At 43.8% G+C, this 24041-nt stretch overlaps 4 protein-coding genes across 4 annotated transcripts; 3 read left to right on the top strand and 1 right to left on the bottom strand.

Annotated features, from left to right (window-relative positions):
* Nucleotides 1-4146: 4146 nt before the first annotated feature.
* Nucleotides 4147-5076, top strand: LOC306780222 (olfactory receptor 52N4-like; the record flags this gene model as incomplete). Its single annotated transcript, XM_079272502.1, has 1 exon — nucleotides 4147-5076. The coding sequence occupies one exon, from the start codon at nucleotides 4147-4149 to the stop codon at nucleotides 5074-5076; it is 930 nt and encodes a 309-aa protein (XP_079128628.1).
* Nucleotides 5077-14402: 9326 nt separating this feature from the next.
* On the top strand, nucleotides 14403-15332 carry LOC306779469 (olfactory receptor 52N4-like; the record flags this gene model as incomplete). Its single annotated transcript, XM_079271405.1, has 1 exon — nucleotides 14403-15332. The coding sequence occupies one exon, from the start codon at nucleotides 14403-14405 to the stop codon at nucleotides 15330-15332; it is 930 nt and encodes a 309-aa protein (XP_079127531.1).
* Nucleotides 15333-19391: 4059 nt separating this feature from the next.
* On the bottom strand, nucleotides 19392-21393 carry LOC306779672 (neuronal acetylcholine receptor subunit alpha-10-like; the record flags this gene model as incomplete). Its single annotated transcript, XM_079271649.1, has 4 exons — nucleotides 21327-21393; nucleotides 20315-20460; nucleotides 20017-20168; nucleotides 19392-19545 (listed from the first exon to the last, which is right to left on the bottom strand). Exons 1-4 carry the CDS (start codon nucleotides 21385-21387, stop codon nucleotides 19392-19394), a joined length of 513 nt encoding a protein of 170 aa, XP_079127775.1. The 5' UTR covers nucleotides 21388-21393.
* A 750-nt stretch (nucleotides 21394-22143) lies between these two features.
* Nucleotides 22144-23770, top strand: LOC306779400 (post-GPI attachment to proteins factor 2-like; the record flags this gene model as incomplete). The annotated part of the gene is made up of 6 exons (XM_079271294.1): nucleotides 22144-22174; nucleotides 22405-22578; nucleotides 22664-22913; nucleotides 23204-23310; nucleotides 23415-23523; nucleotides 23640-23770. Exons 2-6 carry the CDS (start codon nucleotides 22411-22413, stop codon nucleotides 23768-23770), a joined length of 765 nt encoding a protein of 254 aa, XP_079127420.1. The 5' UTR covers nucleotides 22144-22174; nucleotides 22405-22410.
* Nucleotides 23771-24041: the final 271 nt, after the last annotated feature.

Raw genomic sequence — 24041 nt, 5'->3', positions numbered from 1 at the left:
AGGATAGTGAAAACTCAAAACGGTTAAAAAACAGAGCCCACCTAGCTTGACGAGAGTTCAGTCGCTTGGCCGAACGGATGTATTCTAGATTTTTGTGGTCTGTCCATACCACAAACGGCTGTTCCGCCCCCTCTAACCAGTGTCTCCACTCCTTCAATGCCAGTTTGACTGCCAACAGCTCCCGGTTCCCAATGTCACAATTCCTCTCCGCGGGGGACAGCTTCCGGGAGAAGAAGGCACATGGGTGAGCCTTTTGGTCCTCAGCCGACCGCTGAGAGAGGACCGCTCCTACACCAGTGTCCGAGGCATCCACCTCCACAATAGACTGCCGGGCAGGCTCTGGGAATATGAAACATGATTTTAACTCACCAAAGGCCCCTGCTGCCACAGAGGACCACCGGAAGGGCACATGCGGGGAGGTGAGAGCGGTGAGGGCAGCAGCCACGGAACTGTAGTTACGGATGAACCGCCCATAGAAGTTTGCAAAGCCCAAAAAGCTTTGAAGCTCCTTGCGTTGTGGTCAGATTCCACAGCAGTACATTGCTTTGCTGCTGTGCCGGTGCTCATGTCTGCTTCTCCACACTGTAGGTAATACACTGACTGTGGAGAAGTACCTCATACAACCTGTTAGATCCTGGGGTAGTTCTTGCCCGATACGGGGCTACTTACTGACTCAGCTCTCTATTAAAAGATTGTCGAGCTGGTGTTCTTGCAAGGGAACTCGCCGGGCTCTGCTAACTGCCGTTACTCCCGACGTCTACCCTGCTTCCTCCGGTCTGAGTGCGCTCGGCCGAGAGACCAGCCTGGCCCCGGGCGCTCCTACCAGTCGCGTCGGTTATGGCAGCTTCCCTCTTCTGGATCTGTGCTCTTGGTAAATGCCAGGTTAGGTTTTAACGGCTAGGATTACTTCTAAAACCGTAAGGGATTGTTAAGTGGATTCGGTCTCTAGGATAACCTTACAGAACTCAGTTGTTAGACATACAATGGATTTAACTTTTTACTGCCATGAGGAACTTTTACTACTTGAGCAAATAAATGCACTTGAGAAATTTACTTTAAATGCAGATTAGATATTTATTGCAGGTTATATTTAGTTAGTTAGCAAGGGTTAAGCTACAGCTCACATACAATGTTACTATACTTGATTCGTTACTTTAATTTTCTTCTTAGATTATACTCATTGGTTTTAGATGCCGAGATGGCTCGGTTGGAGCTGGATTTTCAATGGTGCAATGAAAAGGTTCTTTTGGAGTTGTTAGGAGCGAAGGTCTGGCCAGACCCTCGGATTCCTCCTGCTCTCGCAGCGGAGTTCGGCCTCAAGGCTCAGTACAAAGTCTTTCTAGGGCTGCTGTGTTCCTCCGTTGTTCAGTTGTTAAAGTCGAGTAGTGGGGAGAGGAAAATCTCCGTCTTTCAATCTTTGTCCACGAACGGCGGTCTTCTTTCCGTGAACAGAGACGAAGTCCTCCGACGCGGCTGTCGAACGAGGTCCAGTGTTTCTCCATGGATGGCTCGGTCGGCGTCCCATCGTGAATTCCCGTCTTGCTGTTTGCAAGTTACTTCTTTTATAACACTTTTGGGCTGCATCTCGCGTCTCTCCCCCCTCTTCCCCAACACGTCCTCCCTCAGCCCATGATTAACATGACATCATTGATTTGGTGCATGTGCTTCGATAAGTACCTGTAGTTTGTGTATGTGCATGACGATATCACCCCAACTTCCCTGTCTGGGCGCTTACTTAATCAAGCTCTGCGCGTGTCTGGGTGTTCAACATCTGTTGCACTTCCCCTTTTCCTACACTCACACATTTCTAACACAGATTAGTTATCATAATCACAGTTACAGTTGTTATAATCAGTTACAGTTGTTATAATCAGTTACAGTTATTATAATCAGTTACAGTTGTTAATCGCTTTATTCAGCACGCGCTTGCTTTTAAAACACTTATTCGATTTTTCTCTCCTCTCTGCAGCCGTTATTTTCTTAAGGCCTGCACTCAGCTCACTTCCTCTTTCTCCGTACTTTCTGCACTCAGACTGCACTATACTCAGATACACATATTATTATTATTATCAGGTTTACATTTGTTAAATCACTCTATGTATTAAACATTCGTTATGTAACGATCATACACTTTATCTTTCGATTACACTTTAACTATTGATTTCTGAGTATATGATTTATGCTTTTTATATCCTGACCTTCCCCTGATCGTGTAGTATGTATCCAAGGCGGCTTTCTCTGTGAGCTCAACTCTTCTCGACAAACCCCACTTTAAAAGACCCGAAGTATGCCTTGAAGGTGTAGGGCAGTGATTCTCAACTGGTGGGTTGCGACCCAAAAGTGGGTTGTGGACCCGTTTTCAGTGGGTCGCGGGCCTTTACCTGACAAAAAAAAGAAAAGAAAAAAGAAATTGTGATTTTATTTTGAAGGGCATTTTGTATGCAGCGGAATTTTTCCAGCATTTACGGTACTTGTTCAGCGGTGCAGGAAAAACATTGACCAATGCGTTGTGAATCACATCACGTGATGAAGCTCAGCCAATCAAATATGTGTATTCTGACAAGTTTCCTGACTTGAGTGAGATGTACACACCGTGACACACGGGGAGAGACGAGGATATAGAGAGCAGAGCAGGACTGTTGAAGTGAAAGTTGTGAAAGTCAAATCACAGGACGATTTCCAAAAGAGAAAAATGACCAGAGAGACCAGAGCCATTAGACTCTGACTAGACAGACTCATATAAGTGAATTCTTCCCACACTACTTCCTCTTTTTAGAAGATGAGAAAAATATAATATCGTGGCTTTTTCACTTCACACTGAATGAACTGAGTTTAAAGCTGCAGGGCAATTCAGTGAACATAATTTATCTAAAATGAATTGTGTTACGTAATTTATTCTTTAATCCAGCCGTTATTTTTCCTTGAAATGAGAAGAACATGTATTCATGTATTTCTATGTGTTATTTATAATCCATCCAGTTAAATTTGAAAAATGAGAATATTTGTTACATAATTGATGTGTACTTTCTTCATTTGATTTGACAGTTTACTTCACAGAGACGTTACTAGACTTCTTGAATATAGATATACCCAAATTATATATATATATATATATAAATATATAATTTGAACATAGAAATTATATTTATATAATTTGGGTCGTGGGTCCCGGCTTGTCATTAAGGGGTGATGGTGGGTCCCGCAGCCAGACCAGTTGAGAACCAATGGTGTAGGGTATAAATACAGCGGCACGCACGGGACGAACGTCCCTCTCTTCGGCGGAAACAGGAACTGATTTAACTTTTCAAAACCATGGTTTCTGACAGCATATTTCGGAAGCATCAAACAAGCCTATGGAGAAAAATAAAAACTCCCAAGCTTCTTTGGTGGCATTTCTTTTTGTAAACATCTTCTGGTTTTAACTCTGATGCTTATTAGCTGCTTGGTTTTTGCAACAGTCCCTGTGAATAACACTTTACAATCAAGACAAGGGTATATTTGATTCTAAATACAATAAGTTGTTAACATCTGTATGACAATATTAGATGTCTATCTTAGTTTGAGCAGGTAACGAGGCGCTACCGCTCTCGTGGTGAGGACAGTGGTTTGACGTCACATGTTGATCACGCTGGACATAAAAGAGATCAAGATCTGGCAGCTGAGTTGGGATTCCCACCTCCACAGGCAGGAGCTTTGTAGGTTTCGTTGAGCATTGATGTGCAGGATAAAGCTCAGCATTATTGTGGTGTAACATTTAATGTCACTTCAATGTACAGAAAGTAAGAAATGTATGCTTAATTTTGTGTTCATAATGTAAATGTTCCTATCAGAACACATTTGTGCTCATTATTTCTGTAGGAGGAGACTGAATTTAATTGTCAAAGAAGTAAGTATTTCCTTTAAACTCAAAGTATTTGATGCTTTTCTTGTATTCTTATTCGTTGATGGAAGAATTTCATTTCTTATTAATTTATTTTTTTCACTTTTGTCTTTTTGAGATAAAGAATGAAATGTGCAATTAACATCAGAATGATGCTTAATATATGCCACTCAAAATGTTTGCTGATTCATTTGTTGTTGCACCCATCACAACAAAAGCTTTTGACATTTCTTTTCTCTTTTCGCTCTTTCATCAGTTTAAACGGAATGGAAAGCAACATGACAAGTGATATCCTCAAGATCCAAGGCTTCGACATATCCCCAAAGTTCATCTACCCTCTGTTTTTCTTACTGCTGTTTGTCTACTTTACCCTGCTTTGCTCCAACATCGGAGTCCTTGTGCTTATCATCACTGAGAAGAGTTTGCACCAGCCCATGTACATTCTCTTTTGTAACCTTTCCATCAATGATCTCATAGGGAACACAGCGCTGCTGCCTCGGCTGATGGCTCACATCATTTTGACAGAAAGGTTAATCACCTACAACCAGTGCGTGGTTCAAGCCTTTCACAGCCACACCTTCGGATCCGCCTCACATATGATTCTCATCATTATGGCAATCGACAGATACGTGGCGATATGTCACCCCTTGAGGTACAGCTCCATTATGACTACCAAAGCTGTGGTTGCGCTGTCAGCAACTGCATGGGCGGTGTCATTACTGCTGGTGTCTGTTTTGATCGGTCTCACGGTGAGGCTGTCCCGTTGTAGGTCAGTTATACAAAATGCTTATTGTGACAATGCGTCACTGTTCAAGCTGTCCTGCGAGGACGTGTCCATCAACAACATCTATGGACTCTTTTTCACTGTTTTGCTGTTCGGTTGCTCAATGGGAGGCATAGCTGTGACCTATTTCAGAATAGCTGTCATCTGCTGGATCAAGAAAAACAAAGAGTTGAATAACAGGGCACTTCAAACCTGTGCCAGCCACCTTGTTCTTTATCTTATTATGCTCTGGTCGGGGTTCTTAACAATCATACTGCATCGTTTTCCAAATTACCCAGATTTAAGGAAAATTTCCTCCATCTTATTTCATGTGGTGCCTGCTAATTTAAATCCAGTCATTTATGGAATGCAATCAAGATCATTACGTGATAAAATTATCCAAACACTGCAAAGAAAAGTGACTCCGACCTGATACCTTCTCTTTTCTCTTCATACTTTGTTACTTTGAACATAAAGACACATAACACATGTTACACCTGTTTCAATTGAAACCATTTTTATTTCAGTTTGAAATCTTTCTGCATACTGTTGTCTGAAAAACTCCGATTTTATTATATCATTGTCTTCTGTTACCAAACGCCATGTGGTTTATGGATAAATCTGTACTATTTGCAAGTTGAATTTTAAAGCTCAACATATCAAAGTGTCATCATAAAATGTAAAGACAACATAATGAGGGTCTACTGGCCCCCGTGTGCTAGACCCCAGTAACGAGCTCTCTACCGGCCTAGAATAGCATGAAAATCAATATAATCACAATTTATGGTGGCCTTACCTAAACGGTTCCTATAATAAGGAGTGTATGATAAGTTTAGTGTATAGTCATGTATTTGTTTTCACCGAGTCACAGGGATAATGTTCGTTTCATGTGGCGTACACATTTCAAACAGACTGTGACTAAAGTCAACTCATATAAGATGAAATATACAGTGTCACTACAGCACAACACAATATTTGTTGTGCATATAATATTGTGCTTATGGTAGTTTTAGCTTACCCAACACACATTACCCTAAAACATACATTTCCCAAAAATAGTTTGGTTTTTGAGGTGTTGTTTGAGGTAACGTTTTAAACTTGAATTTACTTTTCTCATTGAATGACAAAATCCTAAAGTGACGTACTGAATAACACCTGGAATCCTTTTCTTTCATGTAAAGAGGCTGTAGGAATCATCTCTTGATGAAAGGTCAACCAGACCTCTCAACACTTCTTGTGGTCTGACTACGTTGTCCTTGCATCTCCAAACCAACACTGATTCAAATCAGTTAAGCTTTTTACTTTCCTTTGGGTTGAGATTGGTGAGTCATGGCCCGTTCTTCAACTTAAAGACTCGGGATAATACGCATAAAGAGAAGAGTTGTATCGCTTGTTGACTCTTCTGTAATGTTGAATGATTCTCTCTCTTTCACTGATTCATGTCATGAGAGTAAAATTACATTTTCCCCAATGAGGGATTAATAAAGTACTTTTTCATTTCCACCCCTTCGTAAAGTCGATCACTTACATACCTACATTACATTTGCAAATTGCAACACTTATTACCTCAAGCTAATGTGTGATTTGAAATGGTCTCAGAACTGTTGGGTGTTACGCCTCAGATACAATATCCATAACAGATTAAAAAATAATTATCTTTGAAATGTGTGAAGCAGCAATGGATAGCATATTTATTTGTCACTGCTTTGGGTTGCATCTTTGAATCCCTTGACTTATTGTTTCTGACACAAGGAAATACATGTACAGAAACTAATCCATATTCTATCTATTTCAAATTTTTAAAAAGCACACAATTGTGGAAAAAATGTGTTGATTTACAAACTGACTTGCTATTCCTTTGCTGAACTTTCGCACAGTATTGGGGCGAAAGTTGGGGAATGCAAGTTGTCAACAACAAAACCAATGTAAGGATTACAGATACTAGAACCCAAAAGCACAACTCGGAGACAAGATTCAGGTATAGGTTTCTTTACTTGGTAAAGGCAGTGTCAACACCGGGAGGTCAGTCTAAACAGGCAAACAAATCCAACAAGGGGCAGGCAAAAATCCAAGGTCGAGGAAACAGGCAGACAGGGTCGGAACAGGCAGATCAGAACAGTACGATATATAACACTGGAGAGCTTGGCAGAGACACACAAGACAATCTGGCAGAGAAAAAGTGCAAGTGAAGGGACCTAAATAGTGAGGGCTAATGAGGGAATGGACCGTGTAGGCAGGTGCCCCATCGATGAGCCGGGGGGGCGGAGGGGGTCTGGGGGGGGGGGGGCTGAAGGGGGATCTCCTTGACGGGTTTAATCCTGGAGACATGAAAGGTGGGATGAATTTTCATGGACGATGGCAGACGAAGACGGACAGCAGCATGATTGATGATTTGAGAAACAGGGAAAGGGCCCACGAAGCGAGGAGCCAATTTCTTGGATTCCACTCTGAGGGGAAGGTCCCGCGTAGACAGCCAGCCACGTCCCGGGGCATAACAGGGTGCAGGAACACGGCGTCTGTTGGCAGACCTTTGGTAGCGGTCGGACGAGCGCAAGAGTGTGGAGCGGGCCTGCCTCCAAGTGCGTCGGCACCGGTGGATGAATGCCTGGACTGAGGGGACACTGGCCTCTTGTTCCTGCTCCGGGAAGAGTGGTGGCTGATAGCCACGGGCACACTGGAATGGTGAGAACCCGGTAGCTGAACTGGGAAGGGTGTTGTGGGCATACTCGACCCACAAGAGCTGCTCAGACCAGGAGGAGGGGTTGCGGGAGGAGAGACAGCGTAAGGCTGTCTCCATCTCTTGATTCATCCGCTCAGCCTGCCCATTACACTGTGGATGGAACCCTGATGACAGACTGACCGTGGCTCCCAGCAGCCTGCAAATCTCTGACCAGAAGCGAGAGGTGAATTGTGGTCCCCGGTCGGAGACCACATCAATGGGCAGACCATGCAGCCGGAAAACATTTTGCAGTAATAGTTTCGCAGTCTCTTTGGCAGTAGGTAACTTGGATAATGGAATGAGCAGAGCATACTTGGAAAATCGATCAATGACCGTGAGAATAACTGTGTTACCGTCAGAAGGGGGTAGGCCGGTTACAAAGTCCAAAGCGATGTGAGACCAGGGACGACTAGGAACTGGCAGAGGATGAAGAAGCCCAGATGGAGGTTGGCGAGTGCTCTTATGCTGCGCACAAACCTGGCAAGCACCAATGAACCCCTTGGTATCTTCCTCCATGGAAGACCACCAGAAACACTGTCTGAGCAGTGCTAGTGTCCGTCTGATCCCAGGATGGCAAGCTAGGCGGGAAGAGTGGCCCCACTGGAGGACCTGAGCACGGAGATCGACAGGAACAAACAACCGGTTATCAGGACAAGCACTGGGTGCAGGGTGTTCGGCATGGGAGCGCTTTACCTTGTCCTCCACCTCCCAGGTTACCACACCAATAACGCACTCAGGGTGGAGGATACCTTCAGGATGGGAAGGAGAGCTCTCTTGCTGGAACTGACAAGACAAGGCGTCTGGCTTGACATTCTTTGAACCTGGTCTGTAGGATAGTGAAAACTCAAAACGGTTAAAAAACAGAGCCCACCTAGCTTGACGAGAGTTCAGTCGCTTGGCCGAACGGATGTATTCTAGATTTTTGTGGTCTGTCCATACCACAAACGGCTGTTCCGCCCCCTCTAACCAGTGTCTCCACTCCTTCAATGCCAGTTTGACTGCCAACAGCTCCCGGTTCCCAATGTCACAATTCCTCTCCGCGGGGGACAGCTTCCGGGAGAAGAAGGCACATGGGTGAGCCTTTTGGTCCTCAGCCGACCGCTGAGAGAGGACCGCTCCTACACCAGTGTCCGAGGCATCCACCTCCACAATAGACTGCCGGGCAGGCTCTGGGAATATGAAACATGATTTTAACTCACCGGTTATGGCTGTCAGGATCCAGGATCCCTGTCTGACCTGACGCCTCCCATGGCCACACCCTTGAGTGTGCACAGCTGAGGACACTCCAGCTGATCACCTCCTGCTGCCTGACACACCAGACTCAGGGCCCACTAATGAGTCTGCTGGCACTACATAAGCTCTGGCCCTGCAGTCTGGGGTGGTCAGGTCGTACCGTCTTTCACCCGCGTCAACCCCGTGGCGTCCTCTGCCCTCCTTGTGTGTACGGATTACACTCCGCCGCTCTGCCCTCCTTGTGTGACACGGACTACTCTCGCCGTCAAGCTGCCAGCCCTCCGGTGTTGAGCCACGGGCCTCACACGGTCGCTCTGCCACTCTGGTGTCGGACCACGGGCTCCACACCTTCACACATTCGAAATAAAACCTGTTCATAGTAACTTCTGTCTCCTGTGGTCTTGCGTTTGGGTCCTACCTGCGAACTCCCACATAACAGAACGACCTGACCATAATGGACCCAGCAACCACAGGAGCAGCTACACTGTACGGCCCTAACAGTCTGCTGGAGGAGGTGAGAAGTGTCACTGCTGAGATTTCTCGGATTGGCTGTTTCGTGCAGGAACTAGCCCGGACAGTCAGGTCTCCACCAGGTCCAGCACCTGCACTATTCCCTCCAGTCCTCGCTCCGCCGGTCTGGGAATCCCCTGTGCCGGTTCCAATTCCCTATGACGGAACACTGGGGAAGTGCCAGGGCTTCCTGTTGCTTTGCCAACAAGTGTTTGACCGTCGGCCTCAGACTTTTGCCTCGGACGGGTCCAAGGTCGCCTACGTGGTTGGATTACTGCGGGGAAGGGCTTTGGACTGGGCTGCGAGAACATTAAGTTTTGATCGGCCTAATACTGTGGGTTATGTGGACTTTGTGGCGGCTCTGATGAGAGTTTTTGACCCTCTGGGGGACTCGGATTATATGGCCAAGCACCTTCTCAGCCGGAGAGGGAGCCAAGCAAGTGTAGCGGAACACTCGGTGGCCCGGCCGACTCCGGCTCCCCGTATTCGGACGGCATTGCAGCCAGCTCCTGCTCCTGCCACCTCTTCGCCGCAGCCAGCTCCGGTTCCTACCGCCTCTGCGGCACAGCTTTCCCCAGTCCCGGCCGCTCCCGTCCCAGATCAGCAGCGACCTCCAGTCCCGGCCGCTGCCGTCCCAGAGCAGCAGCGACCTCCAGTCCCGGCCGCTGCCGTCCCAGAGCAGCAGCGACCTCCAGTTCCCGCCGCTGCCGTCCCAGAGCAGCGACCTCCAGTTCCCGCCGCTGCCGTCCAGGAGCAGCAGCGACCTCCAGGTCCCGCCGCTGCCGTCCCAGAGCAGCAGCGACCTCCAGTCCCAGCTGTCGTCTCGGAGCCGCAGCTATCCCCGGACCTCGCGGTCTCGGAGCCAGAGCCGCTCCCGGCAGCTGCCGCCTCTACGCCAGCTCCAGTTCCTGCCGCTGCCGCCTCTACGCTGCAGCCCGCTCCAGTTCCTGCCGCCTCAGCGCCGCAGCCAGCTCCAGTTCCTGCCGCCGCAGCGCCAGCTCCAGTTCCTGCCGCCTCAGCGCTGCAGCCCGCTCCAGTTCCTGCCGCCTCAGCGCCGCAGCCCGCTCCAGTTCCTGCCGCCTCAGCGCCGCAGCCCGCTCCAGTTCCTGCCGCCGCAGCGGCGCAGCCCGCTCCAGTTCCTGCCGCCGCAGCGCCAGCTCCAGTTCCTACCGCCGCAGCGCCAGCTCCAGTTCCTGCCGCCGCAGCTCCAGTTCCTGCCGCCGCAGTGCCCGCTGCCGTCTCTGAGCAGCAGCGACCTCCCGTGCCCGCTGCCGTCGCGGAGCAGCAGAGACCTCCAGTACCTGCCACTGCTGCACCAGCATCCTATTCTCAAGAGCCCTTCCGCCCGCCCGGCCGTCCGCCGGAGCACCCGTGTCCGGAGCCCTTCCGCCCGCCCGGCCGTCCGCCGGAGCACCCGTGTCCGGAGCCCTTCCGCCCGCCCGGCCGTCCGCCGGAGCACCTGTGGCCGAGGCTCTTCTGCAGCCCCGTGGCCGGTCAGAACCAGTCACCCCTCCTCCGGACCCCCTCCGCCCACCCTGGCCGGCCTTCTAGCTGTGGGGCCATCCCTCCTCTGGACCCCCTCCAGTCGCCCTTTTTTGTGTCTGGTGGTACGTCTGGAATCCGTACCTTAAGGGGGGGGTACTGTCAGGATCCAGGATCCCTGTCTGACCTGACGCCTCCCATGGCCACACCCTTGAGTGTGCACAGCTGAGGACACTCCAGCTGATCACCTCCTGCTGCCTGACACACCAGACTCAGGGCCCACTAATGAGTCTGCTGGCACTACATAAGCTCTGGCCCTGCAGTCTGGGGTGGTCAGGTCGTACCGTCTTTCACCCGCGTCAACCCCGTGGCGTCCTCTGCCCTCCTTGTGTGTACGAATTACACTCCGCCGCTCTGCCCTCCTTGTGTGACACGGACTACTCTCGCCGTCAAGCTGCCAGCCCTCCGGTGTCGAGCCACGGGCCTCACACCGTCGCTCTGCCACTCTGGTGTCGGACCACGGGCTCCACACCTTCACACATTCGAAATAAAACCTGTTCATAGTAACTTCTGTCTCCTGTGGTCTTGCGTTTGGGTCCTACCTGCGAACTCCCACATAACAATGGCAGCTTCCCTCTTCTGGATCTGTGCTCTTGGTAAATGCCAGGTTAGGTTTTAACGGCTAGGATTACTTCTAAAACCGTAAGGGATTGTTAAGTGGATTCGGTCTCTAGGATAACCTTACAGAACTCAGTTGTTAGACATACAATGGATTTAACTTTTTACTGCCATGAGGAACTTTTACTACTTGAGCAAATAAATGCACTTGAGAAATTTACTTTAAATGCAGATTAGATATTTATTGCAGGTTATATTTAGTTAGTTAGCAAGGGTTAAGCTACAGCTCACATACAATGTTACTATACTTGATTCGTTACTTTAATTTTCTTCTTAGATTATACTCATTGGTTTTAGATGCCGAGATGGCTCGGTTGGAGCTGGATTTTCAATGGTGCAATGAAAAGGTTCTTTTGGAGTTGTTAGGAGCGAAGGTCTGGCCAGACCCTCGGATTCCTCCTGCTCTCGCAGCGGAGTTCGGCCAACAGTCCTCAAGGCTCAGTACAAAGTCTTTCTAGGGCTGCTGTGTTCCTCCGTTGTTCAGTTGTTAAAGTCGAGTAGTGGGGAGAGGAAAATCTCCGTCTTTCAATCTTTGTCCACGAACGGCGGTCTTCTTTCCGTGAACAGAGACGAAGTCCTCCGACGCGGCTGTCGAACGAGGTCCAGTGTTTCTCCATGGATGGCTCGGTCGGCGTCCCATCGTGAATTCCCGTCTTGCTGTTTGCAAGTTACTTCTTTTATAACACTTTTGGGCTGCATCTCGCGTCTCTCCCCCCTCTTCCCCAACACGTCCTCCCTCAGCCCATGATTAACATGACATCATTGATTTGGTGCATGTGCTTCGATAAGTACCTGTAGTTTGTGTATGTGCATGACGATATCACCCCAACTTCCCTGTCTGGGCGCTTACTTAATCAAGCTCTGCGCGTGTCTGGGTGTTCAACATCTGTTGCACTTCCCCTTTTCCTACACTCACACATTTCTAACACAGATTAGTTATCATAATCACAGTTACAGTTGTTATAATCAGTTACAGTTGTTATAATCAGTTACAGTTATTATAATCAGTTACAGTTGTTAATCGCTTTATTCAGCACGCGCTTGCTTTTAAAACACTTATTCGATTTTTCTCTCCTTCTCTCTGCAGCCGTTATTTTCTTAAGGCCTGCACTCAGCTCACTTCCTCTTTCTCCGTACTTTCTACACTCAGACTGCACTATACTCAGATACACATATTATTATTATTATCAGGTTTACATTTGTTAAATCACTCTATGTATTAAACATTCGTTATGTAACGATCATACACTTTATCTTTCGATTACACTTTAACTATTGATTTCTGAGTATATGATTTATGCTTTTTATATCCTGACCTTCCCCTGATCGTGTAGTATGTATCCAAGGCGGCTTTCTCTGTGAGCTCAACTCTTCTCGACAAACCCCACTTTAAAAGACCCGAAGTATGCCTTGAAGGTGTAGGGCAGTGATTCTCAACTGGTGGGTTGCGACCCAAAAGTGGGTTGTGGACCCGTTTTCAGTGGGTCGCGGGCCTTTACCTGACAAAAAAAAGAAAAGAAAAAAGAAATTGTGATTTTATTTTGAAGGGCATTTTGTATGCAGCGGAATTTTTCCAGCATTTATGGTACTTGTTCAGCGGTGCAGGAAAAACACTGACCAATGCGTTGTGAATCACATCACGTGATGAAGCTCAGCCAATCAAATATGTGTATTCTGACAAGTTTCCTGACTTGAGTGAGATGTACACACCGTGACACACGGGGAGAGACGAGGATATAGAGAGCAGAGCAGGACTGTTGAAGTGAAAGTTGTGAAAGTCAAATCACAGGACGATTTCCAAAAGAGAAAAATGACCAGAGAGACCAGAGCCATTAGACTCTGACTAGACAGACTCATATAAGTGAATTCTTCCCACACTACTTCCTCTTTTTAGAAGATGAGAAAAATATAATATCGTGGCTTTTTCACTTCACACTGAATGAACTGAGTTTAAAGCTGCAGGGCAATTCAGTGAACATAATTTATCTAAAATGAATTGTGTTACGTAATTTATTCTTTAATCCAGACGTTATTTTTCCTTGAAATGAGAAGAACATGTATTCATGTATTTCTATGTGTTATTTATAATCCATCCAGTTAAATTTGAAAAATGAGAATATTTGTTACATAATTGATGTGTACTTTCTTCATTTGATTTGACAGTATACTACACAGAGACGTTACTAGACTTCTTGAATATAGATATACCCAAATTATATATATATATATATAAATATATAATTTGAACATAGAAATTATATTTATATAATAATTTAACTTTTCAAAACCATGGTTTCTGACAGCATATTTCGGAAGCATCAAACAAGCCTATGGAGAAAAATAAAAACTCCCAAGCTTCTTTGGTGGCATTTCTTTTTGTAAACATCTTCTGGTTTTAACTCTGATGCTTATTAGCTGCTTGGTTTTTGCAACAGTCCCTGTGAATAACACTTTACAATCAAGACAAGGGTATATTTGATTCTAAATACAATAAGTTGTTAACATCTGTATGACAATATTAGATGTCGATCTTAGTTTGAGCAGGTAACGAGGCGCTACCGCTCTCGTGGTGAGGACAGTGGTTTGACGTCACATGTTGATCACGCTGGACATAAAAGAGATCAAGATCTGGCAGCTGAGTTGGGATTCCCACCTCCACAGGCAGGAGCTTTGTAGGTTTCGTTGAGCATTGATGTGCAGGATAAAGCTCAGCATTATTGTGGTGTAACATTTAATCACTTCAATTCAAAGTCACTTCAATGTACAGAAAGTGATAAATGTATCTTTTATTTTGTGTTCATAATGTAAATGTTCCTATCAGAACACATTTGTGCTCATTGTTTCTGTAGGAGGAGACTGAATTTAATTGTCAAAGAAGTAAGTATTTCCTTTAAACTCAAAGTATTTGATGCTTTTCTTGTATTCTTATTCGTTGATGGAAGAATTTCATTTCTTATTAATTTTTTTTTTTCACTTTTGTCTTTTTGAGATAAAGAATGAAATGTGCAATTAACAACAGAATGATGCTTAATATATGCCACTCAAAATGTTTACTGATTCATTTGTTGTTGCACCCATCACTACAAAAGCTTCTGACATTTCTTTTCTCTTTTCGCTCTTTCATCAGTTTAAACGGAATGGAAAGCAACATGACAAGTGATATCCTCAAGATCCAAGGCTTCGACATATCCCCAAAGTTCATCTACCCTCTGTTTTTCTTACTGCTGTTTGTCTACTTTACCCTGCTTTGCTCCAACATCGGAGTCCTTGTGCTTATCATCACTGAGAAGAGTTTGCACCAGCCCATGTACATTCTCTTTTGTAACCTTTCCATCAATGATCTCATAGGGAACACAGTGCTGCTGCCTCGGCTGATGGCTCACATCATTTCAACAGAAAGGTTAATCACCTACAACCAGTGCGTGGTTCAAGCCTTTCACAGCCACACCTTCGGATCCGCCTCACATATGATTCTCATCATTATGGCAATCGACAGATACGTGGCGATATGTCACCCCTTGAGGTACAGCTCCATTATGACTACCAAAGCTGTGGTTGCGCTGTCAGCAACTGCATGGGCGGTGTCATTACTGCTGGTGTCTGTTTTGATCGGTCTCACGGTGAGGCTGTCCCGTTGTAGGTCAGTTATACAAAATGCTTATTGTGACAATGCGTCACTGTTCAAGCTGTCCTGCGAGGACGTGTCCATCAACAACATCTATGGACTCTTTTTCACTGTTTTGCTGTTTGGTTGCTCAATGGGAGGCATAGCTGTGACCTATTTCAGAATAGCTGTCATCTGCTGGATCAAGAAAAATAAAGAGTTGAATAACAGGGCACTTCAAACCTGTGCCAGCCACCTTGTTCTTTATCTTATTATGCTCTGGTCGGGGTTCTTAACAATCATACTGCATCGTTTTCCAAATTACCCAGATTTAAGGAAAATTGCCTACATCTTATTTCATGTGGTGCCTGCTAATTTAAATCCAATCATTTATGGAATGCAATCAAGATCATTACGTGATAAAATTATCCAAATACTGCAAAGAAAAGTGACTCCGACCTGATACCTTCTCTTTTCTCTTCATACTTTGTTACTTTGAACATAAAGACACATAACACATGTTACACCTGTTTCAATTGAAACCATTTTCATTTCAGTTGCAAATCTTTCTGCATACTGTTGTCTGAAAAACTCAGATTTTATTGTGTCATTGTCTTCTGTTACCAAATGCCATGTGGTTTATGGATAAATCTGTACTATTTGCAAGTTGAATTTTAAAGCTCAACATATCAAAGTGTCATCATAAAGTGAAAAGACAACATAATGAGGGTCTACTGGCCCCCGTGTGCTAGACCCCAGTAACGAGCTCTCTACCGGCCTCTTGTGTCTTAATGCTAGAATAGCATGAAAATCAGTATAATCACAATTTAATAATTATATAATTTTACAACACTGTACTACATAAACTTTACGGAAACAACTGTGAAGGCCTTGTCTGTGGGTGGGTTTGTGGGTGGGTGTTCTGATTTAAGTAGCTCTTTGTTTTCTGTTTTTGTTTTGTTTGTTTTATGTTTTTTGCTTTTCTTTCTTGTTATTTTCTCCTTTACTACTGTAAACTGAGTAACACGTGCACAAAAAATGAAAATACTTGCTCTTTGATTTGTATGTCATATGGTGCATTCTCATCAATAAAGTATATATGAAAAAAAAATGAAAAAAAAGAAGTAAAGAGTGCAGAACCAGCGAGCAGAACTAATTTCATCAAATATTAAACCTGGTTTGGAGACTCAGATGAGCAGCGCAGGTCTCAAGAGGGATTTCCCTGCATGAGGAGAGCCGGAGGATCATGGGATATTTCACACAGGAAGTGGACGTGGGTGGTAGCCATTTTGAAAAAAATGATTAATACAAAGTATTGTGGGAAAACATCAGATCTGGAATTACCACACTGGCAAAGAAATCCCACTTTCAAAGCTTTTGGCACCAAAATAGATAAATGTATATATTTATCTGTGATAGAATATTATAAAGTCAAGACTCACTAACTATCATTTTTAGGAGCTTTTCTTCTTCTGTGATATCTTTTGTGCATTTGGGTAATACTGAGGATGGAAACAATCATCTTAAGAAAATCTTGATTCATTTTCAGTGCTGTTTGTCATGCTAATGCTAACACGTCTCACATGCTAGTCTGTATGTTTTCATACCATACAGATTTATCCTCATGCATGTGACAGCTTATACACGAGAGGTGTTCTATGACTGTGTTCATTTTGTCTGACTTTTTGTATTTAGTTTGGTGTTTTTAGTCAATTTTAGACTAAAACTGTGGACATTTTAGTCCCATCGAAGTCAGAGACTTTGTCCGTCTAGTTTTAGTCAACAAAAACAACATTTTAGAAATCAAAGATTAGTCGACTAAAAAGTCCAGTTTTAGTTAAAGGTGCAGCGTGTGGTACGCAACCAATTGAAACTGAAACTTCTCCCGAACAACTATAGATGGCTGATGCGAAAATGCAAATATCCCCATCTCGAGGCAGTGTTTGTTTTGTCCATTCTGGGCTACTGTAGAAACACGCCGGCCGGCTCTGTGAAGAGCCACCGCTGTGTGTGTAGATAAAAACTGGTTATTCTAAGGCAGGCATGTCCAAAGTCCGGCCCGCGGGCCAATCACGGCCCGAGGTCAGATTTTATACGGCCCGCGCCTTCTGTCTTAAAATGCATTATTTATGGCCCGCCAGCACAGTCAAAACGGAATGAATAAATCATACAAATTCAACATGCAATTCCTATTTTTACCTCATGTGGCAGCACCACTCTGTAACTGGCTGGCTGTTTGAAATTGGCTCTGACCCTTGAACTGTCATGGCTACGGCAAGTAAAAAAAGGAAAGTCGATAATGTGGGCCGCCGCTTCCAGGAGAGGTGGAGATCGCAATATTTTTTTCACCGAAAACCGAAACAACTGTGTCTCCCTAATTTGTCATGAGACTGTTGCCTTGTTTAAGGACTATAATGTAAAGAGACACTACGAGACCAAACGTGCTAATGCTACAACAAGCTATCAGAGAGCGTCCGTGCTAGAAAAGTGAAGCAACTCCAAGATAACTTGGCCACACAGCAGCGGTCCCTTTCACATGAAAACATCATCAAAGTAAGCTGCGGAGTGGCCGTGGTAATTGCTAAACATGACAAACCTTTTACGGAATGTGAGTTTATCAAAGACTGTGTTATGAAAATAGCAGAAAACATTTGCCCCGAGAAGAAGACAGAGTTTGCTAATGTTTGCCTGGCTCGTAACACTGAAGAGCTATCATCAGATACGAAGAGACAACTTGATTTTTTTCGTGAGCCTGTTTCATGTGTGTTGAATTTAAATGTTAGACAACTTTTCATCACCCTCACTAAGTCATATTTAAGATTGTCTTGAGGTGAGAATATTGATCGGTTCCTATGTAATTAGCTTTTAGATGGCTTGTTCTTTGTTATCTGACTTTCAAGATGTGAAAGAAAGGCAGAATAGTTGTTGAGATGTGTTCACACATGAATGCTTACATTTGGTTACATTGCTATTTGCTGTCATTGAAAATAAAATGATAAAATAACAATGTATGTATAGGCTACTTGTATTGTTTAAAATAATGTCAGCAGGGACTGTTGGCCCTTGGGCATTTTCACATTATCAAATTTGGCCCTCTTTGAAAAAAGTTTGGACACCCCTGTTCTAAGGTAACGAAAATGCAACAGTTCTTATTATCAGGTGATTATACACTGAAGAAAACATACGTATTAATATTAATACGTATGTTATATCCTATTTCTGCCAATAGATCCGCTTCAATGCGGCACACTGTACCTTTAAGACCAAGAAGGAGCATTTCAATCAAACTTCAGAGAACTGCAGTCTACGTGTTTCTGACCAAGTAAATTAAGGAACTTAACTTAGTAAATAAAGTTCATAGTGCTGCATTCACATGGAATCAGGCGAACGACACATGACGCCATGAAAAAATAAAATAAAATGAGCTTGTGTCTCCTAAAAAAAGATATATATATAAGATGAAATATACAGTGTCACTACAGCACAACACAATATTTGTTGTGCATATAATATTGTGCTTACGGTAGTTTTAGCTTACCCAACACACATTCCCCTAAAACATACATACATTTCCCAAAAATAGTTTGGTTTTTGAGGTGTTGTTTGAGGTAACTTTTTAAACTTGATTTTAATTTTCTCATTGAATGACAAAATCCTAAAGTGACGTACTGAATAACACATTGAATCCTTTCCTTTCATGTAAAGAGGCTGTAGGATGATCTCTTGATGAAAGCTCAAGCAGACCTCTCAACACTTCTTGAGGTCTGACTAAGTTGTCCTTGCATCTCCAAACCAACACTGATTCAAATCAGTTAAGCTTTTTACTTTCCTTTGGGTTGAGATTGGTGAGTCATGGCCCGTTCTTCAACTTAAAGACTCGGGATAATACGCATAAAGAGAAGAGTTGTATCGCTTGTTGACTCTTCTGTAATGTTGAATGATTCTCTCTCTTTCACTGATTCATGTCATGAGAGTAAAATTACATTTTCCCCAATGAGGGATTAATAAAGTACTTTTTCTTTTCCACCCCTTCGTAAAGTCGATCACTTACATACCTACATTACATTTGCAAATTGCAACAATTATTACCTCAAGCTAATGTGTGATTTGAAATTGTTCAGAACTGTTGTGTGTTACTTCTCAGATACAATATCCATAACAGATTAAAAAATAAATAATTATCTTTGAAATGTGTGAAGCAGCAATGGATAGCATATTTATTTGTCACTGCTTTGGGTTGCATCTTTGAATCCCTTGACTTGTTGTTTCTGACACAAGGAAATACATGTACAGAAACTTGTATTAAACATCTAATTCTAATAATTAGGACTGCAGTCAGGTGGGTGTTGGCAGCCTCCAGAATAGACCATTACTAAGACCATAGGAAGAAGTGCAATCTGAATGTTAATTAAATCTCAATTAATTAATTCGATTCGTTAATTAGATCGCTTTGCACATGATGAGAAGGCTCAGGAAAAACACCATGATGAAAAATATCCACATAAAGAAGCGGTCTAAAACTTTAGCGACTTTCTTCCACTCCCCAGTCTTTTTCTGTCCTTATCACATCCACTTTGCAGGAGCTCTTTGTGATCGCAGGGGAATCCCACATTATCTGGCCATCATGGCGGATCACCACATTGGTGTCCATGGAGGCAGTGAAGTGGTCATCAGCACTGAAAAACAAAGAAAATGTTCATACCAAGAGCACATTTCGATATGTTGGATACCTTTAAGATCAGGATACAAAGGCACAAGGGCACATTTGGGAGAGTTGCACTCATTCCTCAGTGTTTTGTCTGCGTTTTACATCACTTCAGTAATGCTAAGTGTTTGTGTTTACATGTGTCTGCATGTTATTGTACATATAGCTGTTATCAGGTTATATGTAAGTTAATTTGTCGCTCCCTGGTCGAAAATCTACTTCGGCAATACACCCTTCCTCTTTGGTATAAAAGTGATTCCTCTGACTTAAATTGTAAATTTTCAGTGTTTTTTTTTCTAAGCATTCTTCTGTATAAAAAGCAGACAGAGGCCTGGACACTCCTATGAATAATAGCTTCAAGGACTATTCAGCTTGTGCCTTTTATTCTGACCGATAGAGGCCACCCTCACTGAATGATCAACACAATACCAGTCCAACCTACTTGTTATATAGGACTATATCAGGTCTCCATACATAACTAGGTATGCGGATGGTATCGAGTCCATCGTAATCATCTTTATTCCATTTGAGGTGTGCATCAACCCACACTTGCCGTATCCATAAATATGCAGTCAGAATTTGGTTTCGCTCATCCTGTAAAACAGTAGAGATTATATAAAATACTTGTCAACGGGGAGGAGGGGGGCATATTGCAGGTAAAACAGGGATATGATCAAACATAAACATAGCATCATTGAGTGGGTATCTGCACAGATCTGGTGTGCACCGTGGTGTTTTACCATGTCGATAATTTGTGACAGTGTAACCTGCAGGGTCACATTCAGTATGGTGTTTGTGTCCTCCACAGGCCTCAGCGCGCTAGTATAGTCAGTGAATAAATCATTCAGGAGCTTCTGAGCGTATTTCCCATGAGCACACCAACAGGCTAAGAAATGATTTACAGTCATATTGCCAAAAAGCACGTTCTGTGTTTCAGTTAATCGTGCCACATTACTTTTGTTCATATTTCTGGAAAGGATATTCGGATGTGATCAGTTTTGATGAATCCATTTTCTGGTCAGTGACTTTCAGAGTAAATGCAGCGATATGGATGCTGTGGAGAATATGTGAATGCATGACAGATGGTGGAAGGGGACAAAGAGGATTGCCAGATTGCCATAAAGCTCTAGAAAGAGTTCAGGTATATCTGGCAGCAGTGACTTTCTCTGGTCACACTTATAAGTACCGGTATGTGTTGACATGAATGTTTTAATAAGGAAATGATTCATGTTACTTCTACATTAATTGTTACGAGTTACTAACCTGATATGAGCTGTATGAATAGTTTTTAAATGGAAACACTCGTATTTTTCTAACAGGAGCTTGCCTCTCTGTCAATGGATTTGGGCCAGCCAGATGTTAACCCTGAAACACTGTTTCAATAAAGCCTAGACCTTCTTCCAGCTCATCATAATCCCGGAGACTCTCCGGGATTATGATGATAGTAAATCCCTGAACAACTGGTTTACGGATTGTGGGCTTGCTCGGAAGAGGAATGGAAATCTGAGAGGAAATGAATGATCCATGTCATTTTAAAACAATAACATTCTCTCAGAGCTCTGCGGAACAGAGTTGGTAAACAATATTTTATCCACATGTTTTTAACATCGTCGTCATCTTGGCTGGCACAGCGTTGCAGGTTTCGTCTCTGGAATTAACATAAAACTGCAAAATAAACTGCGGACAATTAAAAATGCATAATTTTAGAGCACACGGGGTAAATTAAAATAAATTAAATAAATGAAAACTTACTTGGTAAAATACTGACACACAGAAGCAAGCGACATACAGTTTGTGCTCTCCATCGTTTCATCTTGCAGAAACAAATGATCTCGATCCCAAGATCCCAAGAAGCATCTGGGCTGCTGTGTGCCTCAAGACTTTAATTCACTAAAGATCGAGCGCACGACTAACACCACCAGAGGAGAGGAGACAGGAGAGGAGAGGCGGGGCAGCACCACGTGTTCACCACATACAATACACACGGACCACGCAGCAAGTTACACTTGGTATCTTTGATAGAATATAATTATGAAAATAAAATGTATATAATACAAAAATGAAAATTGATCATTTGGTTGCTCTCGTGCAGCACCGCGGAGAGCTCCCATTCCCAATAGCAACGAAGCAATATTTGTTTTAAATGAGTTACTTATTATTTATAACACACCGGCTTCTATACATCATTTAACGTTATGGTCTGTGCGTCATTTTTTGATAGGCTGCGCCGTCCAAACGTAGCATCCTCAGCACTCTCCTCCGCTCGCTTTCTCTTCCGGGTGCTGGTGGTTTTCATGCACTGACTGTGTCGTCCTCCTGCTATCTGCCGCACAAGGAGGAGGATGCTGCATCCGCGGGCCTATTATCGTCTTTTGGCAGCGAACAAGTGAAATTTAGTGGATGCAAAAAGTGTCACAGGAATGTAAGATTAGCTGCATGATCCCCAGCACCCTTTGAGGCACTGCATGCTATTGTGTCCGGAATATCCAGGTCCATCCTCCAGCAGCGATATCATGTATGTTATTGTAATAGCGTTATTGACAAGCCAAGTGCGTGCAGTGTGTGGTGGCAGTTATTGGTAAACAGCAAACCTAGTGGAGGTAGGTTGATTCCGTTTTTTCAGAGTTTAGATGTTTAGTTAATGCATGTATGTGTATCAAAATGTCCCCAAACAACTGAGTTAAAATTGCATATCACACATTTTTACTAATCTCCATAAATACCTCATATGTAGCCTATTGTATGTGGAGAAAGTTAATCATGTCACATGCATTACATCTGCCTCGCCTTTGCAAGATGCTTTCAAATGAGGCATTTCCCACTGTTTCAGAACAAGATGCTACAAGGCTCCAGTATCTTGGGGCACGAGAGGCCCCTGGTCATCAGGGTATCATTCAGCGCCTGTGTTGTGTGCACTGTGTGCCTACCACTGCTTGGACTAATAACCTGCGTCTTCATATCCTCTGTTTTTCATTACGAGGACTCTACTGGTACACATTGCCAGGTAATTTCCTTATTTTGCAAACTGCACCAGCCATGGTTTTCTTAAGATGCTCATGTTGTACTAAATCGTCACTGTGTGTTTCCAGGTCCCTAATTACCTGCCATCCATCAGTGCCTCAATAAGCCTGAGCCCTGAGTGCCACATATGGCGGTTCTGTATCGGACTGCACTCGGCGCCGAGGCTCCTGGTGGCGTTTACCTACTTCAAATTTTACAAGACGCGTTTTGCCTCGAGGTTCCCGGAGAGTTTACTCAGTCGCTTCAGCCTGGCCTTTTCTGTTTGTGAAAACCTCGGCCTCTTGCTGCTCACATATGTGTCGTCAAGTGAAACATACTGTGAGTAATCCATTGTTTTTATTGGAGAGGTTTTATTCAAACCTCTCCTTTCTCTTTGATTTACAAAAGGAAAAGCAGTTTAATTTATATTCTAAACTGATTCAGCAAAATGAATAACCCACCTGGCATTTCTTGAATTAGTAATAAATAAATGCATTTATATTTTCAGTGTAGTTTGAAGTACGATATAGCCTTGGGCCACTGATGCATTGACTAAATGTATTTTATTGGGAAATTCATTATGACAATGACTAAATGTTTCCCTCTTTTTGTATATTTCTGCTCCTTAGTTGTACATAAGGAAGGCTTTGTGCTCTTCCTAGTCAGTTCCCTTATCTACATGCTGATAACCTGCCGTTTATGGAAGACTATTAAGAAGCATTCCTTAAGTCCTGAGGTAAGGAATGCCAAATCACTCACAACAGACTGAAATCTCTCGTGCCATTTGCAGCATTTCCGTCCATTTGTGCTTTTCTGTTTTTATTTTCGTCTCCCTTACAGGATGCCAAGTCTCACTGTTGGAAAGTGCGCTTCTTACTTCTTAACATATCCTTCTGTGCTTTCGCCGGATTCTTTTATTGGAAACACAACGTGTACTGCGAATCGGGGAGTAAGTCTATTAAATCAGTTTGATCATTTTGATCTAATCTAAGAGGAGATAACAGTGCTTCAAGGAAAACGACACAAATATGTCCATCATGTACAGCTCTGTTTCTTCTTTCACAGGTTACACTTTATTTGCCCTGTTTGAGTATCTGGTGGTTTTCTCCAATATGGCCTTCCATGTCACAGCAGTGTGGGACTTTAAGAGCCGGGAGGTCATGGTCATTTCGACCTCTGAAGATAAAGACTTCTGACTAGAAACTCAAGGACTACGTGCTGAATACACCACCACACAATCACCTGATGTTAACAGCCTGGATACTGCACAGGGGGAAGAGTGGGATGAAGGCCTTTTCCACATATTTCCATGATGACGGAAGTCCTTAAAGGGTGTAGATGTCAGACAAGCACATGTGCTACTGTATGGTCAATTCAGTGAGCTGGAAGTGCTTTTTTTTTGCCTCAGTGTCTCATTCACGGATACCTTCACCTACACAGTACAACATTTTATGTAATGTGAAATTT

This window comes from Melanostigma gelatinosum (genome assembly GCF_949748355.1).
Source record: "Melanostigma gelatinosum genome assembly, chromosome: 7".
NCBI classification, from domain to species: domain Eukaryota; kingdom Metazoa; phylum Chordata; class Actinopteri; order Perciformes; family Zoarcidae; genus Melanostigma; species Melanostigma gelatinosum.
Note: the sequence above shows the minus strand (reverse complement) of the source record. Positions and strands in the feature narration are given on the sequence as shown.